Genomic DNA, 15,800 nt, shown 5'->3' with positions numbered 1-15,800 from the left:
ATGATAACAGTCATACACCTCCAGGATACGGGCATAACCCGTCTTCACTGTCCATAGTATTTATTTTCCAGATATGTGCATTAAATCGTTGTAGCACTTCTTTCTAAAGTTTCACTCTCTTATATCCTTATAATCTTTCCACCATATGACCAGGACCCAACATGCTCATGTTTCGCTATGTAAGCGTCATCAGGGGTCTTGAATTTGGCTCATCCAGGTGGTGAGGTAGTCGAAAACCAGCAATGCGATGGCGAGCCCAAACTGAGCATTTGGCTAATGATCATTTTTGCAATTAAGGAGCTAGGTGAAAAGTACTACAATGTGGAGGAAACTGCAAACTGAAGGCTTCTGGTACCCCAAAGCCCAATTTTAAGCCAGTTCTGACTAAGTGGGAAGCTCAAAATGAGCGGAAGAAAACCGAGGGTAATTAAAAAAAAAAAAAAAAAAAAAAAAAGGCTGGACGGACTAGGTGACGAGTACACAGAGAAAAAAAAGTTAGAAACCTATGCAGAGGCAGAAGACAGGGAAGCAAGAGAATCTGGAAAGAAGGAAAAAATAAAAACCCAGAAGATGGTGGTAAGAGCTGGAGGAGGGAAATTTAAAAAAAAAAAAAAAAACTTGCTGCCAATGTACTTTTCTTAAAGGTATATTAATGCCTACAAGGCCATTTCTGACACACCTTCAAGTGTACCAAAAACACTATATCCCCTGTTCTCTCTTTACATTTGAGCATCTACATAACCACTCAGTATGCGCTGAAGAGCTGAGCAGATGTGAACAATGCTAAAGGCCCAGTGCGGTGAGGATACAAGACACATTGTAAGCAGTGGTGAAAGCAGAGCGGAAGACATTAGAAGTGATGCTGGCCTGAGTTGGAGAGAGAACCTTTAAGCTGTCAAAAGAAGCCAGAAAAGTATGTAATGGTCTAGAGAATAAACATTGTAGCTTCAAAATATAATTGTGTTCTTTTTCGTGTTTCCAATCTTTGTATAATACATAAGGGTAAATTAGTTTTTACCTGCTAATTTTCTTTCCTTGAGTCCCTCCAGTCCAGACATTTGGGCTGTGCTGTCCTGCCAGTAGGTGGAGACTGAGAGCTACGGAGCTGTGATATCCTGCACAACCCCCTGGTCAGTCAGTATTTATAGTAACAAAGCAGTAGAGCAAAGACAATTAAAAGGAAAAAAAAACTCCCCTAGGAAATAATGAACCGCTCAACAGAGAATGACTAAGGACTTAGGTTGTGCTCAAAATTTCTCTTGTTGCACAGAGGCTTTTGTATAACCAGAGATTTACCCTCTAATTCTTTTGCTTTACCTAATATACCTGCTTCTTCTCCTAATGCAGCTGTTAAGTGACCCAGGCTGGCCCAGCCCATGTTGAAATCCCCCTGGCACTATGAGCCGACTACGGAAAGGGGGGAATGCACTACCACCAGCAATAAGTTGTAACCAGTAAAATCCACTACTCTGGAAAGCAACCCACCAAATTTCAACAAATTTGTTTGGTCATTTTCTCAAAACACAGTAAAAGGATACAGGCGCAAACAGGGCATAAGGCATATTTTTCTTTTTCTGAAAGAATGCCTGAAAATCCACAAAACAGTCTAGAAGAAATACATTTGAGAGGCATGGGGGCAGCAACCTTCACAACACTGTGCTTAGAAGTCTGTATACATAGTGCATGCTTGTATATTTTGGTTTCTTATTACACCCCGGGGTGTAATATGTAATTATGCATGCACATAATTTTCCACATAATTAGTAAGCAAGTGTATAATCCTGGAATTTCACACAATTTACATGTCAGCCACACAGCCTAATAGAAAGAGGAGGTCCAATACTATGTGGAGAGCAGACTGGCACAGCAGGGACAGACAGATGTAATGACAATTACTCAGAGTCAGTCTGCAGCATGCTCCTGCCAGTTGGCAGATCAACAGACTCACTACAGTTAGAAGTGTCAAGATACAGTCCCCAAGACCCAGGGAAGGAGCATTTGGGCTTGTGCACCCACTGTGACTAGACTATGTGCCAAGGAGGGAGAGTCGCACAAGAGAAAACCCATGGGGGAAAGCATCTCCATAATAGGGGATTAGAGGGCTGGGATCCTGGTGGGGGAGGGGAGTTGAGTCAGAGTCAGTCCCAACAGAGTACAACTGGAGAAACAGCCAGGGCTGTCTGTGTTCTAAGGAGCCAATGAACAGAAGACCTGCACTGTTTCAAACTGCGCTCTAAAAATAGCGCTGGAATAGCATGCAAATGGAACAATCCTCCCATAGAAGTTGTTTGACAGGTCCGGGCTGTCAAAAGCCTGGACCTGTTAAACAGCAGAAGAGGTTTGACAGGTCCGAGATTTTCTCCAGGACCTGTCAAACCTAAGCCTGCCCCCACCCACCCACCCCCCCAAACACAAGGCCCGGAGATCCGGTGGACTTTCCCCAATATTGAAAAAAAAATGGCTTGGTGGTCCAGTGGGAATGCTAGCCCTCCCTCCCTTCCGGCATCTCCCCACATGGCCTACTTCATTGTCCGTAGTTGGAGGAAGGAGGGACTAGCACTCCCTCCCCTCCGAGTACCTCCTCAAAATGGCAGTTGGTATCCTAGGGGAAGAGGAGTTGAGTCAGTGACAGTCCCAGCTGAGCATAACCGGGGCCTGTACTGGAGGATGAAGTTGGGATCTTGATGGGGGAGGGGGTTGAAAAAGCCATAAGTGCTTCATGGGGAGACAGGCAAGTGGAGACTGATAAGAAAACGGGAGTTCCCTGAAGACAAAGCGGGAAAGAAGCCACTCTCTGTGAGGGGAGAAGAGTGGAGACACTCAATGAAGAAGAAAAAAGGAGGACAGAGGAGGGATGGCCGATAGAGAAATGTGGGGGAGGGGGGAAAGCCAATACTAACAGCAGATCACGGTAGTAGAATTAAGAAGGACGAGTCAGTAGGAGGGAGAAAAGAGAGGATAACTACAAATAAGTCATAGTGCTACACACAGGCAGTCAGACAGTTGGATCCACACTCTTGTCATACCCATCCATTCAATGCTTACATTACACACAGTCAGATCTGAACTGCCCCAGTACAAAAAAGCCCCCCCACCTGCAACCTATTCTCCACCCATGTATTCCACCCACTCCCACTCAGCCATGGACAAGCACAACATAAAGTTTCTATTATAAAAACTTGGAAAATAACCCCCACCCAGTCAAACACAGTTGCTCATTCTCACAAAGAGACCACATACTGAAACTAATCACACCCACTCTCAATAGTCATTCACTGCCTATACATTCCTCATCCTCCCCAGCACTCACTTGCAGATGCAGATCTCAACACACTGTTAATATTCCTGTGCCCATCCTCTACCTCCAACCTAATGTCCACCCATACATCTCACCCACACTAACTGCAACGTACCTGGGATTTTACAGAAACACATTTTGAACCATGCTTTTAGCATGTATTTTCCAACATGTTATCTTATAGTTATGCTCTGATTTTTAATTTATTTTGCAGTTTACATTTTTGGTGTTTTTGGGTTATTGAACTGCAATTACTATGTGTAAGGCAAATCCAGCCAAAAATCAATGACACACATTATTCTCTAACAAACTGATTGTGCTGTACTCTCCAGAAGTTTGAGAAAAACTTCTTAATTGAATGGTACATACAGTTTGCTGCAGTTTCACTTACTGTCACTGCAACATAAAATTATTTTATTTTGCTGCTGCAATAATAGGGAGAGATCTATGGCTGCAGCAGTTGGAGGGAGAGAGAGAGAGAGACAGAAATAAGAGTGAGACAATGAGAGTAACACAAAAGAGACAGTAGCAGAAGGAGACATAAGAAAATTGGCAGTAGCCACAGCAGATACTCTGCTGCAAGGCCACATGACATCATTTCATCGGTGGGAAAATGAGGGATACAAATGCTACAAAATAAATGGCAAATGTCATTCTCAGAATGAAATGACTCTGAGGAGCCGACATAAGGATCACTGCTCAATTCTGTGAATGTACACTCAGAAGGAAAAAAAAGTTCCACTGGAAAATATAGCAGAAAACAGAGGAGTGGGAAATAGACCAGGCAATCCAGAGACAAATGAGGAGACTTCAATCAATTTGGAACAGGTTATTGGTGGGGACTCAATAAACACCAATAAATTGACTGAAGTCTCCTCGTTTGTCTCTGGATTGCCTGGTCTATTTCCCACTCCTCTGTTGGCTACTGTTGTTTCTCCATGGGATAGCGGTGTTCCCCTGCCCTGGCGGTCCTTCACTGCCACTGGAAAATATATCAGCAAAAGAGGGTGTGAAAGATTTTCCCAACTCAAGTAGTTGAAAATAGTGGAAAACATCTGCAAAATGTACAACACTGTTCTGATCAGAAAAAAAATCAACCACTGCAAACCACCTCACAAAATCAGAAACGTATGAAGAGAAAAGCTGCGATAAATGCATAAAAATTGCAGACAATTTTAACATGCTTCAAGCAAACTACAACGCCATAAAGTGAATGAATGTTTGATGCTTATGACTGGGTCCTAACGGTACCTTTGCAGCAGCACAAGTTATCTAAAACCACCATCCTTCAATAGGCTAAAGTTTCTGAACACTCAAGACAAGACTGGTGTACAATATCAGGAGATTACCAACCTCCTAATTGATATCTTACAGATGTCTGCAACGCTGAGAGAAATAAACATAAGGGCAAACTGAAGGACAATATCCAACAAAGGATGTTATGTACTCAATATTTTACTCACACCACTGCGTAACACATAGACTGCTGGAGTTAAAAAAATTACTGCAAAGTTTCTCGAGCATTCCTGCAGAGTGTGCAAACTTATGAAATAGCTCACAACACCATGCTAGATTCTTAGCTGAAACTTCAGTTTTTCTGTATGATTTACTTTATTGTTCATCTGCTCAATTAACTTTAAAACTGAAGAATAGTAATGTTTTTCTTTTCCCCCCGTTCACCATCTTGTATAAAAAAAAAATCGTGAAAGATCCTATTTATATCACGCTGCTAATTATTGGGAGATCTCTTCCAACTTACTTAAGACTCGAGAACTCTTATACGGCTTTTTGAAAAAGTCTCAAGACTCTTTTTTTTTGCCGAGTATTTACTTAAATCAAGTCAGAACTCTGCTTAATATTAGTTAATGTTACTACCTGTTTTTATTATATATTCCCACCAGAGTCACTTTGGACCCTGGTGGGAATCTAGCTGCAATGATAATCAAGTGAGCAAAATACCAGAGTGCACTCAGTACCCCGCATATATGAGGATATAGACAAGACCCCCCCCCCCCCCCCAAATAACAGCAGGTCCAATCTGTGGTGCTTAGCAAAGGAATGAAGTGATGACTATGTCACCGCCCTATAGATCTCCATAGGCAACACTGCCCGGCCTCCTCCCAGGAAGCGGCCTGAGCCCTAATAAGTAATTTTCAGCCCCTGAGGCACTGAACAATTCTTGCCCATGCAAGCAGACTCGATAGCCGCCATAATCTACCTCCCAACGGAGGCCTTCGAGGCTGCCTGGCCCTTCTGAGGGCCATGGAAAAGGACAAAGAGGTGGTCCGAGGTACAAAACTCATTCATTTCCTTAAAGTACATGAGCAGGAACCTCTGGACATCCAGCTGGGGAATCCTCCAACCCTCTGCCAACAATTCCTGCGCCACCATGGAGGGTAAGCAAACCTCATGAACAGACACACCACCTTCAGAAAAAAAGGATGGTACTGTGTGCAAGGACAAGGAATCCTCTGAGGAGATGACATACGGATCCTGAAAAGACAGGGCCTGCAATTCTGAAACCATGCTAGCAGAGGTGATGGCCACCAGAAATACTGCTTGAGGGTAAGATCCTTGCTAAAAACCAAATGCAGGGGCTAAAACAGAGCCTCGAACAGCACCCAGATTGAGGTCCCCAGAAGGACAGGAGGGTAAAGCTGGGGGAGGGGCACAGACCCGCCAGGCCCCTCAGAAACCAAACTACCTCTCTAAGCAAAGCCAGAGAGATACCCTTCCCCCGAAAGCTGGACAACGGAGCCACGTAGGCCCTTGGGGAGTTGAAAGCCAGCCCCCAATTCCAGGCCCTGCTGCAGAAAACCCAAAACATCAGGAACCTGAGCCCTCCAGGGTGATAAGGAGCATTCCTCGCACCAGGATTCAAACACACGCCAGACCTCGACATAAGCCAGGGACACACAGGACTTCCTGGAGTGAAGCAGGCTAGAAATCACTGCAAAGGAAAACCAGTACTTCTCTAATCATTGCCTCTCAATGGCCATACCGTAAGTCAAAAGAGATCTGGATCCTCCATCTCTACCAGCCTCAGGAGTGGACTCCGACCTCTGTGTAGTGGACGAGGGTCTTTCACCAGCAGACAACAGAGATCCACATACCACATCTGACACCACCAACAAAGCCAAATGAGGAAGATGCGCAATCCTGCACAATAGGCGGCCAATGAGAGGCCATGAAGGAAGACTGGGGGGGGGGGATTCACTACCGGCTAAGCCTGTACCAGGGCATCTATCAAAAAGCACTCTGCCTTCGCATTGGCTCTCGCCACCATCAAGTTGAACTGAAAAGGCCCCCAGTGGTCCTCAAGGAGCTGAAAGGCCTGAAGCCTTAGCTCCCATTCTCCCAGATCCAAGAGAGAGTGGCTGAGAAAGTCCGCCTGCACATTGTCTTTGCCCGCAATATGGACTGCTAAAACAGCCTGCAGATGCGTCTCTGCTCACTGACAGAGACTCTCCATCTCCAGGGCCACAGTCAGACTCCTAATTTTGCCTTGCTTGCTGATGTACACCACTGCCATGGTGTTGTCCAACAACCCTCTGACAGCTTTTTCCCTTCTGAGCGCCGCTGAAACTCCTGCAGAGTCATACGGACCACCCAGGTCTCCAGGTGGTTGACTGACCAGAATGCCTCCCGGTTTGACCAGGTGCCCTGTGCCACATTACCAAGACAGTGAGATTCCCAAATGAGGAGTCTCGCATCCGTGGTGACCAAATGAGGAGAATCCAGAGGGACCTCTCTTGAAAGGTTCACGTGACAGTCCCACCAGACCAGACTGATCCTCTTCCTAGGCATGAATGGGAGAGAACGATGAAGTCCTGAGAAGACAGCGACCACCGGGGCATTAGGGCTGGCTGTAGAGGACGCATGTGAGCCCTCTTCCATGGCATCACCTCCAGAATGCAGCCATGGAGTCCAGGTACTGCAAGTAATCCCAAACTGTGGGCTCCAGATCAACGCACAATTGGCATAACTGCGCCCAGAGCTTCTCTGCCCACTCCTCTGGAAGAAAAACCATCCCTCCAGTGACTGAGGCAGAATCAGATGGCTCTTGGGCCAGTTCACTACCTTGCCAGGGATTCCAGGAGGGAAATGACCTGTGAGGAAGTCACCCTGGCCTCCAAAGTTGAGTTAGCCTGAAGCAGACGTCATAAGAACATAAGTATTTCCATACTGAGACAGACAAAAGGTTCATCTAGCCCAGCATCCTGTTTCCAACAGTGGCCAATCCAGGTTACAAGTACCTGGCAAGATACCAAAACAGTACATTTTATGCTGCTTATCCTGAAAATAAGTAGTGAATTTTCCCCAAGTCCATTTAATAATGGCTTATAGGCATCTTTTATTAAGCTATCCAAACATTTTTTAAACCCCACTAAGCTAACTGCTTTTACTACATTCTCTGGCAATTCTAGAGTTTAATTACATGTTAAGTGAAGAAATATTTTCTCTGATTCATTTTAAATTTACTACTTTGTACCTTCATTGCATGCCCCCCCCCCCCCCTTAGTCCTAGTATTTTTGGAAAAAGTAAACAAATGATTAGCATCTACCCGTTCCACTCCACTCATTATTTTATAGACCTCTATCATATCTCCCCTCAGCCGTCTTTTCGTCAAGCTGAAGAGCCCTAGCTGCTTTAGCCTTTCCTCAAGAGGAAGTCGTCCCATCCTCTTTATCATTTTTGTCGCCATTCTCTGTACCTTTTGTTGGTAATGGCTACACACCTATAGAATCAGGGTATTCAGCTTCATCCCCACCTGGCTTATTGATGTTTGCTATACTGGAGTATGTTACTGTTATAGTTTTATGCATGTAAAAAATGCAAACAGTATTGAACAAAGATTTTTTATTACAGTACATAAGAATTTTATAAATAAATTTCTCAAGTCCTGCAAACATGGAGGTTGCAAACACTTTGGCCCTAATTGGGGTTAAAAGTTTACAAGGCAAAGGCATGTCACCTTAATTTTTCTTTCAGCTTTTCATTTGACGAATGAGATTCAAGGTCAGAATGATGCAGTCTTTTCTCCTCCTGTGGTGAACCTGATCGGTTGGACTCTATGTCAGAGATATCTGGTTTAAAAAAAAAAAAAAAAAGAGTCATTAACATTTTACACTGCACAACTCTGTACACTTGAGGCAAATGAATTAATGTTGACAGACCAGTTTTAAAATTATCCAACTCTTATCACTTCTCGCTTAGACTACTACAACTTGCTTCTCTCAGGTCTTCCACTAAGCCACCTCTCTCCCTTTCAATCTGTTCAAAACTCTGCTGCACAGCTTATATTTTGCCATTGTCACTATGCTCATATTAGCTCTCTCCTCGTCACTTTGTTGGCTCCCTATCCATTTCTGCATACAGTTCAAACTCCTCTTATTGACTTACAAATGCATTCACTCTGCAGCTCCTCGGTATATCTCCACTCTTATCTCTCCCTACACTCCTCCCTGGGAACTCCATTCACTGGGTACATCTCTCTCATCTGTACACTTCTCCTCCACTGCCAACTCCAGACTCCGTTCCTTTTATCTTACTGCACCATAAGCCTGGAACAGACTTCCTGAGTCAGTATGTCAAGCTCCATCTCTGTCTTTCTTCAAATCTAGATTAAAAGCCCACCTTTTTCAGGCTGCTTTTAACTCCTAACCCCTATTCTCTTGTTCAGAACCCATATCTGTTTTACCATTTCCACCTTAAGTAATTCCTTTATTTGTCCTGTTTGTCTGTCCTATTAGATAGTAAGCTCTGTTGAGCAGGGACTGTCTCTTCATGTTCAAGTGCACAGCACTGCATACATCTAGTAGCGATACAGAAATGGTAAGTAGTCAAGTCTATTTCTCTTATTTAAAATAGAATTTCCCCACTCACAAGTACAGCTCATATGCAGGTCTGGTTTATCAGGTAGGTAGGTAGCTCAGGGAGTGGGGCATTTTCCAACCTCTGTCAGGGGGCTACATATTGCCCTCCTAGGTCTTGGGGGCTAGGTGGCCCCTCAGTGGGTGAGAAGGGCAGGACTACTGTCTGAGAGACATGTGCCAGGAAACGTAGCCACTGCATGCACATGTGTCTGAAGACAGATTCCTGGCCCCCAAACCGGCAGCCCAATCTCTGGTCTCTTAACTCTGCTTGGGAAGGGATCCATCTCCTGATATCCTACACCCATCAGCTTTGCCAGCATCTTCTGGGGATTAGGGGAAGGTCTGGAATGTAGAAGTATTAAGGGAGATGATCCCTTAATGTTGATACAGTGATCTGGACAAAACAATTCAAAGCAGGTCACAGTATGGGGCAGACCTTCTACCTAGCTCACCATTGAAGTTTGTAGCCATCTGTCCTCTTGAAGGGGGGGGGGGGGAAATGTCAGCTCCTTCTACAATATGTTCAAGTTTATTTTTTGTCAGTTGTTTATTTTGGGTTTTTCCAACATTTTACAAGAAAAGAAAAACAGGGCATTGTTTCCATTTGAACAGAATACAGTGAAATCTCAAAACATCAACTTTTATCCAAAGAAACATAGATAGCCTTGTCTACTGATATCATTGTCCAAGTTCAAGTTTATTAAAGATTTTCTATCCCATCCATCCGTCAATTGTGTACCTAGGTGGTGGCTTACAAGCTAATAAGGGAAAAAGAAAGACACATTGACAGCAGACTATCAAAAAGATACTGACACAAAAGCAACAGGGGAAGAACTACAATATCTCACAGGAAAGGAAAAAGAGAAAAACAGTAGGATAGTACAACTGCTGCTACTCCACACAACCTCAGGCTAATGCCCATAAGCCTGCAGAAAAAAAATAAGTCTTTAACTCAGCCTTAAACTGAGATAAAAGTAGGAAGGATCTTTAAACCTTCTGGCAAGCAATTCCAAAGCTTGGGGGCTTGTACGGATGTGGGTTACAATTAGCCTACTCAAAGGATTTCCCTGTCTGTCCTGCGCCTGCAGCCCCACACCCTTTAACAGACAGCATAAAGCAGCTGAAAGTAAAGATATGTTGTCTCGCACTAGCAACCTGCCTGGTAGCTACTGGCAGATATGCAGAGGCAGTGCCTAGACTACAGTTTACTCTGTTCCACATGCTTCCTTAACCATACACAACATGGTTGAGGACCTTGAAAGACATGCAAACAGCTATTTACATATTAGCATTTCTACAGCAACGGTATACATTGGTGAGAAGGAAAGGGACATCAACCATGTACAACTGTGGGGGGTGTATATATGAGTCGGGAGTCCAAGGAACCATTAGACACACGTTTATTTTATCACAATTGCACCCAGTCAGGCACTAAACAGCAGGGGAGCTTGCAAATAGGAGTAAATAGCTTCAATCTGGGATCTGTAGGGCACAGGCCAGGGGAACAGTGTAGACACCAGGCCGGAGACACCTGCAGGGGTTGAAGAGTAGGAACTGTAAAAGTCCTTACCTATTCCAAAATAAACTAGTAATGTCTTCTCAAAAGGGAAATACCACCATGAATTATAAAATCTTGAAGGGTTTATTTTCTTCTATGCGTAATTAGAGTAACCGGTTGCAATCATGATAATGGCCCTATATCCCATTGTACTTCAGCCAATACAGGACACTTCCTCTTGTAAAGCCATGCCCATGAAGGTTTATAATTTGTGGTAATTGGTGGCCATCTCTGGGGGAGAAAAGATGAAAGTAGCGGATCTGAAATTTTGAGAATGACCAGTTTTCATGTCATGGGTCAATGGAAAACTTAACATGTTTAAACTTCTGTAACTTTGTATTTTTTCAACTAGCAGGATGGGGTTTGGACTGTTGTATTACAAACTGAACGTTCTAACAGAATTCATTAAAACTTCAGTCTCCTTTGACAAAGCGGCGCTACAGATTAGTGGCATGCTGAATGCGAAGAAGCCTATTCAATTCCCATGGGTTTCTTTGCATTCAGTGCATGCTAACTGGTAGCACTGCTTTGTAAAATGAGCACTTCATTTTTTTTTTTTTTGTTTCTGGTGACTAAGGGACTCATTTTCAAAGCACCTAGACTTTGAAAATACGCCTCTATATAACTTTGTAAGTCTATATGCTTTGAAAATACATCTGTCACCTTTTCGCAGAGACTTTTCATTATTCGTTACGCATCATAAAGTTTTGATGTTACTACTTGAGTTTTATTTATATAAATACTTCAGTTCTGTTACACTCAACAGAAAATAAAGTTCTCCCACTCTCACTACAGAAGAATTTTGCCTATGGCTCATTTTACCTCCAGCACAACTACATGCTTCAGAACAGAGCAATGTTTGTACAGCAGAAATGTTAAGTCATGGTACACAAAACTCACCTTCTATTTCAGAGTCACTGTCATGCATTGAAGGGATGTTAATCAGGGTCTGTTGACTATCTCGTTTGATGACCAACTGAAGTTTCCCCTGTGATCTCTCAATCAGTTTCCGGGCATCAGTTAGAGAAATGTTTTCTGTCACAGTACCATTGATCTGTTATATAAACATATGTGCACATTAAGAAAGTATGAGACAGAGCAACAACAGTTAAATATATGGACCACTAGCTGCCTTCGATTTTTACAATATATGACAAAATATATGGATCTTCAAGAACCTGTACCCTTTACCAAAAAAGCGCATATTAATTTTTGGAAGAATAAGCAGTATGACAACAGAGATCCCAACCATCAAGGATGTACTGCATCACGTAGTCATAATTTATTCCATTAAAATCTGTAAGGAGATCATGGGAAATTAGGAGAACTCACAAAACACCCTTAAATTAAAGCATTCCTTTTTGTAGAGAGGTGCTACCTCCCAAGAAATAAAGACTGCTTACCTGTAATGGGGGTCTCTCTATGGACAGCAGTCGAATGGAACTACACCCACAGGTGAGCATAAGCAGCGGTTCCCAAATCATCACTGAACCGCCTCTCACTTCAGTCTGTTACAGAGCTTACAAAAAGAGTAGAAGGGAAGGAAGGCAGGATTGTGAAATTCTATTCCTCTGCTGTCCATGGAGAATCCCTACTACAGGTAAGCAATCTCACTTTCTCCATGAACAAGCAAGAGGAACTGAAGCCACAGTCATAGGTGATTCCAGAGCTCAGGGTTGCAGGCGATTCTTCTCTAGGTGACCCAGTATCATAAAAAAGGAGGAAGATTATACAAAAAGATTTCTCCGTCTGAAAAGGTATCTTTTCAAGAAGGGATGTCCAAGCAGTACTGTCTTGTAAAGATATATACAGACAACCATGCCATTGCTTTACAAATGCCCACACTTGAAATAGACCCTAAAAGGGCAACTGTTGATAACTTGGACTGAAGCTTATATGTACAGAGACTTGTACTGATGGAGTTTCTCCTACTTGAAGATTAACAGAATTCTATAATTTAAGATTCAGCAAGAAAAGATTTGCTAGAAGACTACTAGGCCTGGACTGTTAGAACTGCAGGAGACGAACAACTGAGAGTCTTTTCTTACAATGTTAAGTGGCACTTAGGTAGTAAAGCCAAACCTTTCACAATTTAAGGTATGGAGAGTAGCCTCTGCTGGGGAACAACATCTGGGGAATGACCGGTAGGACGATTGACTGGTTGAGGTGGAAAGCCAAAACTACATTTGGTAGAAAGAAACTGTGCGTGTGCATGTGTGTCAGAAGTACTGGGCTCTGGAAGAATTGGGTATACAGACAAAAATGTGGACTAGAGCTTGTAGTTCACTTACTCGTTTGGCCAAAGTAATCGCAACAAGGAAAAGAACTTTTCAAGAAAGATGCTGGAGCGTCACTTCTGCCATAGATTCAAAATGGGCCTGGGTTAGCTATACAAGGACCTCAATGAGGTTCCCATGGAGGTGGGAGATATTGAATAGGTGGCTTGGTATGGAGAAGTTCCTTGATGAATCTGGAAACTAAGGTGTGGTTGGAGATTATGGGTCCATTGATAGACCACCAATCGTAAACTGCAAATTGATGTGGTTTGCAAGTTTGAATTGGAGAAATGCAGACAGTAGTCCAACAGTGCAGACACGTAGCACAGAGCGGGGCTAAAGGTTTGTTGCATACACAATTAGTTCAGCAGGCTCTGAGCCTGGCAACCTGGGTTCGATTCCCACTGCAGTTCCTTGTGACCTTGGGCATGCCACTTAACCCTCTTTCACCTTTTCTCCAAAGAGGTTACCCTCTTCCCCAAGGTATGAAGCATCTACAAGATCACAAAACTCCTCTCGTAGTCCTGAAGCACAGAACCATGCTGTTCTGCTAGCCCTGATTGTGAATGCTGCTGCTCTGAACACAATCATTCCCATCATAGGTGGACTGTATTAGGTTGTACTGGCATTCTTCATGTTCAGCTAGAACTGAATGCATAATCACTACATAAAGATTCAATGGCTTGTAGAGATTGCTGAAGGGTCGGATTGCATCATAGCATTTGAAGTTGATACGATGTGATGTGAAGGCTGAGCAGAGAGCTTTGGTAGAGACTTTCTTAGCTACCATGTTTGAGGTTGTTACATCCAGGCCCAAGGTAGCATTAGAGAATGATTAGGAGTCCTGGATTTATTGAGGGCTGCCTCTCAAACTACAGAGTGATGGAAAAGTTGTGAGAAGGTATATCCAAGTGCAGTTTGTACTTCATAACTGAAGTTTAATCTCTTGGATACTACTGAAATCAACAGAAATGTTTGACAATTTTTTTCTACCTCTTGGAATACTTCATGGACAAGCAAAGCTAAAGCCTCACAAGGCATGTTCATTGATTGAAGGGTACTATTACAGTCCTGCTTGTTTTGGGGAGCTGATGGAGTGGACAGGTCAAGAACCTTTTTAAGAATTTAGGTTAGCAGGATTCTTCTGAATGATCATCAGATTGCAGCTCATGTAGTAAGTTCTCTCTCTGTCAGGGGCAGAGGCGCCTCATCATAAAATGCTCAATTCGCTTGATTCAAGCAGGCTGGCATTGACATTGTAGCAGACGGACCCTGGAGTACCCTGTTTCCCCGAAAGTAAGACCTAGTAGAGGTTTTCCTGAATTGCTAGATATAAGGCCTCCCCCGAAAGTAAGACCTAGCAAATTTTTGTTTGAAAGCAGGGCCGCCGAGAGCCGGACAAGGCCGCCCCCGGGCAGCCCCCCCACCCAAGGTCACCGGCCCCCCTCCGTCGCTCCCGGAACTAACCTTAAACGCCTCCTTTCACCTTCGCAGCAAGCAGCAGCAGGGCAGACCTCTCCTTCCTTCCATGCCCCGCCCTCGCGGACGTTACGTCAGGCGACGCCGGGACATGGAAGGAAGGAGTAGCCTGCCCTGCTGCTGCTTGCTGCAAAGGTGAAAGGAGGCGTTTAAGGTTAGTTCCGGGAGCGACGGAGGACAGGCGGGCCAACCACGATGTTTCCACGAAAAATAAGAGAGCCCCTGAAAATAAGACCTAGTGCATTTTGGGGGGCAAAAATTAATATAAGACAGTGTCTTATTTTCGGGGAAACACGGTATCTGTCAGAGGACTTTCGTCACTGATAACAGCAAGCTTTGGCAAAGGGATACAACTGTCAGCATCCACACTGGTATGATTCCAAGACACGGGTTCAGTAGGTGAGACTACTGGAGGTGCAGAAGTACTGGTATAATTCCAAGACACGGGTTCAGTAGGTGAGACTACTGGAGGTGCAGAAGTACTGGTATAATTCCAAGACACGGGTTCAGTAGGTGAGACTACTGGAGGTGCAGAAGTATTCTGGACTAAAGCTGTAACCTGTTGTATGTGCTTCTGCATGAGCTGCAGCACTGTGGCGGTAGTGTTCCTAGGAAGCAGAAAGAGCTCCTGTGTAGTACAGCTATGGCCCTTCAGGTGTTTTTCTGTGGCAAATGCCACTTGGCAGGTGAGCCTCTCAGGTACCTTCTGCAGAAGGGTGTGTTTTAGGGGCATATTGGTAGCCGAGTCTCCTGCCCCTTTAAAGTTACAGTAGTTCTAGTTGACTCTGCCTTTAAAAAAGTAGTTTGCTTTGAGAGATGTTTTTCACATTTGGATTTGCACCTGCTGACTTTTGAGCTTGCTCAGGAACAGTAAGCAACTAGTCTGGGACTTTGAAAGTGTATTAAGTGGCTTAAATACCTGGGGGGTGGGGGGGGGGGGGAATCATCTCCCCTGCATTCTACTGGTTTTATGTTTTTCTTCTCCCTATAGTGAAGGCTGCAATGTGAAAGAGAAAACTGGCAAATCGGCAGCCTTAACTTCCGCTTCAGATACACACTTCAGATCCCCCAAGAGGATGACTTAACTGGCTCCTGCCCTATTTTCCTGCAAAAAACCTGACAGCACCCGGTTGGGGTTTCTGAAATCAGACATGGCTTTTTTTTTTTTTGGAAATCATTTTGAAACTGCGTCCAGCATGGTCACATGGATCATAAAGATTGACTCAGGAGGCAGCTCAGGGATGGTGTGGGAACTGTAGCACAGACTCTGAATTTAAGGAGAGCTAAAAGGTTTGGCATGGCAATGCTCAGG

At 44.0% G+C, this 15,800-nt stretch overlaps 1 protein-coding gene across 1 annotated transcript in view; it reads right to left on the bottom strand.

The window, feature by feature from the left end:
* The window catches only part of LOC115463388 (tight junction protein ZO-2-like), a 143,094-nt gene that overhangs the window by 40,136 nt on the left and 87,158 nt on the right, over nucleotides 1-15,800 (bottom strand). The window contains exons 7-8 of the mRNA XM_030193846.1: nucleotides 11,634-11,787; nucleotides 8,275-8,386 (exon numbers count right to left, since the gene is read on the bottom strand). Coding sequence (XP_030049706.1) covers nucleotides 8,275-8,386; nucleotides 11,634-11,787 — 266 coding nt within the window. The remainder of the gene's footprint in view (nucleotides 1-8,274; nucleotides 8,387-11,633; nucleotides 11,788-15,800) is intronic.

Source organism: Microcaecilia unicolor, chromosome 2 (genome assembly GCF_901765095.1).
Source record: "Microcaecilia unicolor chromosome 2, aMicUni1.1, whole genome shotgun sequence".
Classification (NCBI taxonomy): domain Eukaryota; kingdom Metazoa; phylum Chordata; class Amphibia; order Gymnophiona; family Siphonopidae; genus Microcaecilia; species Microcaecilia unicolor.
This window is presented reverse-complemented; position numbering and strand designations above follow the sequence as displayed.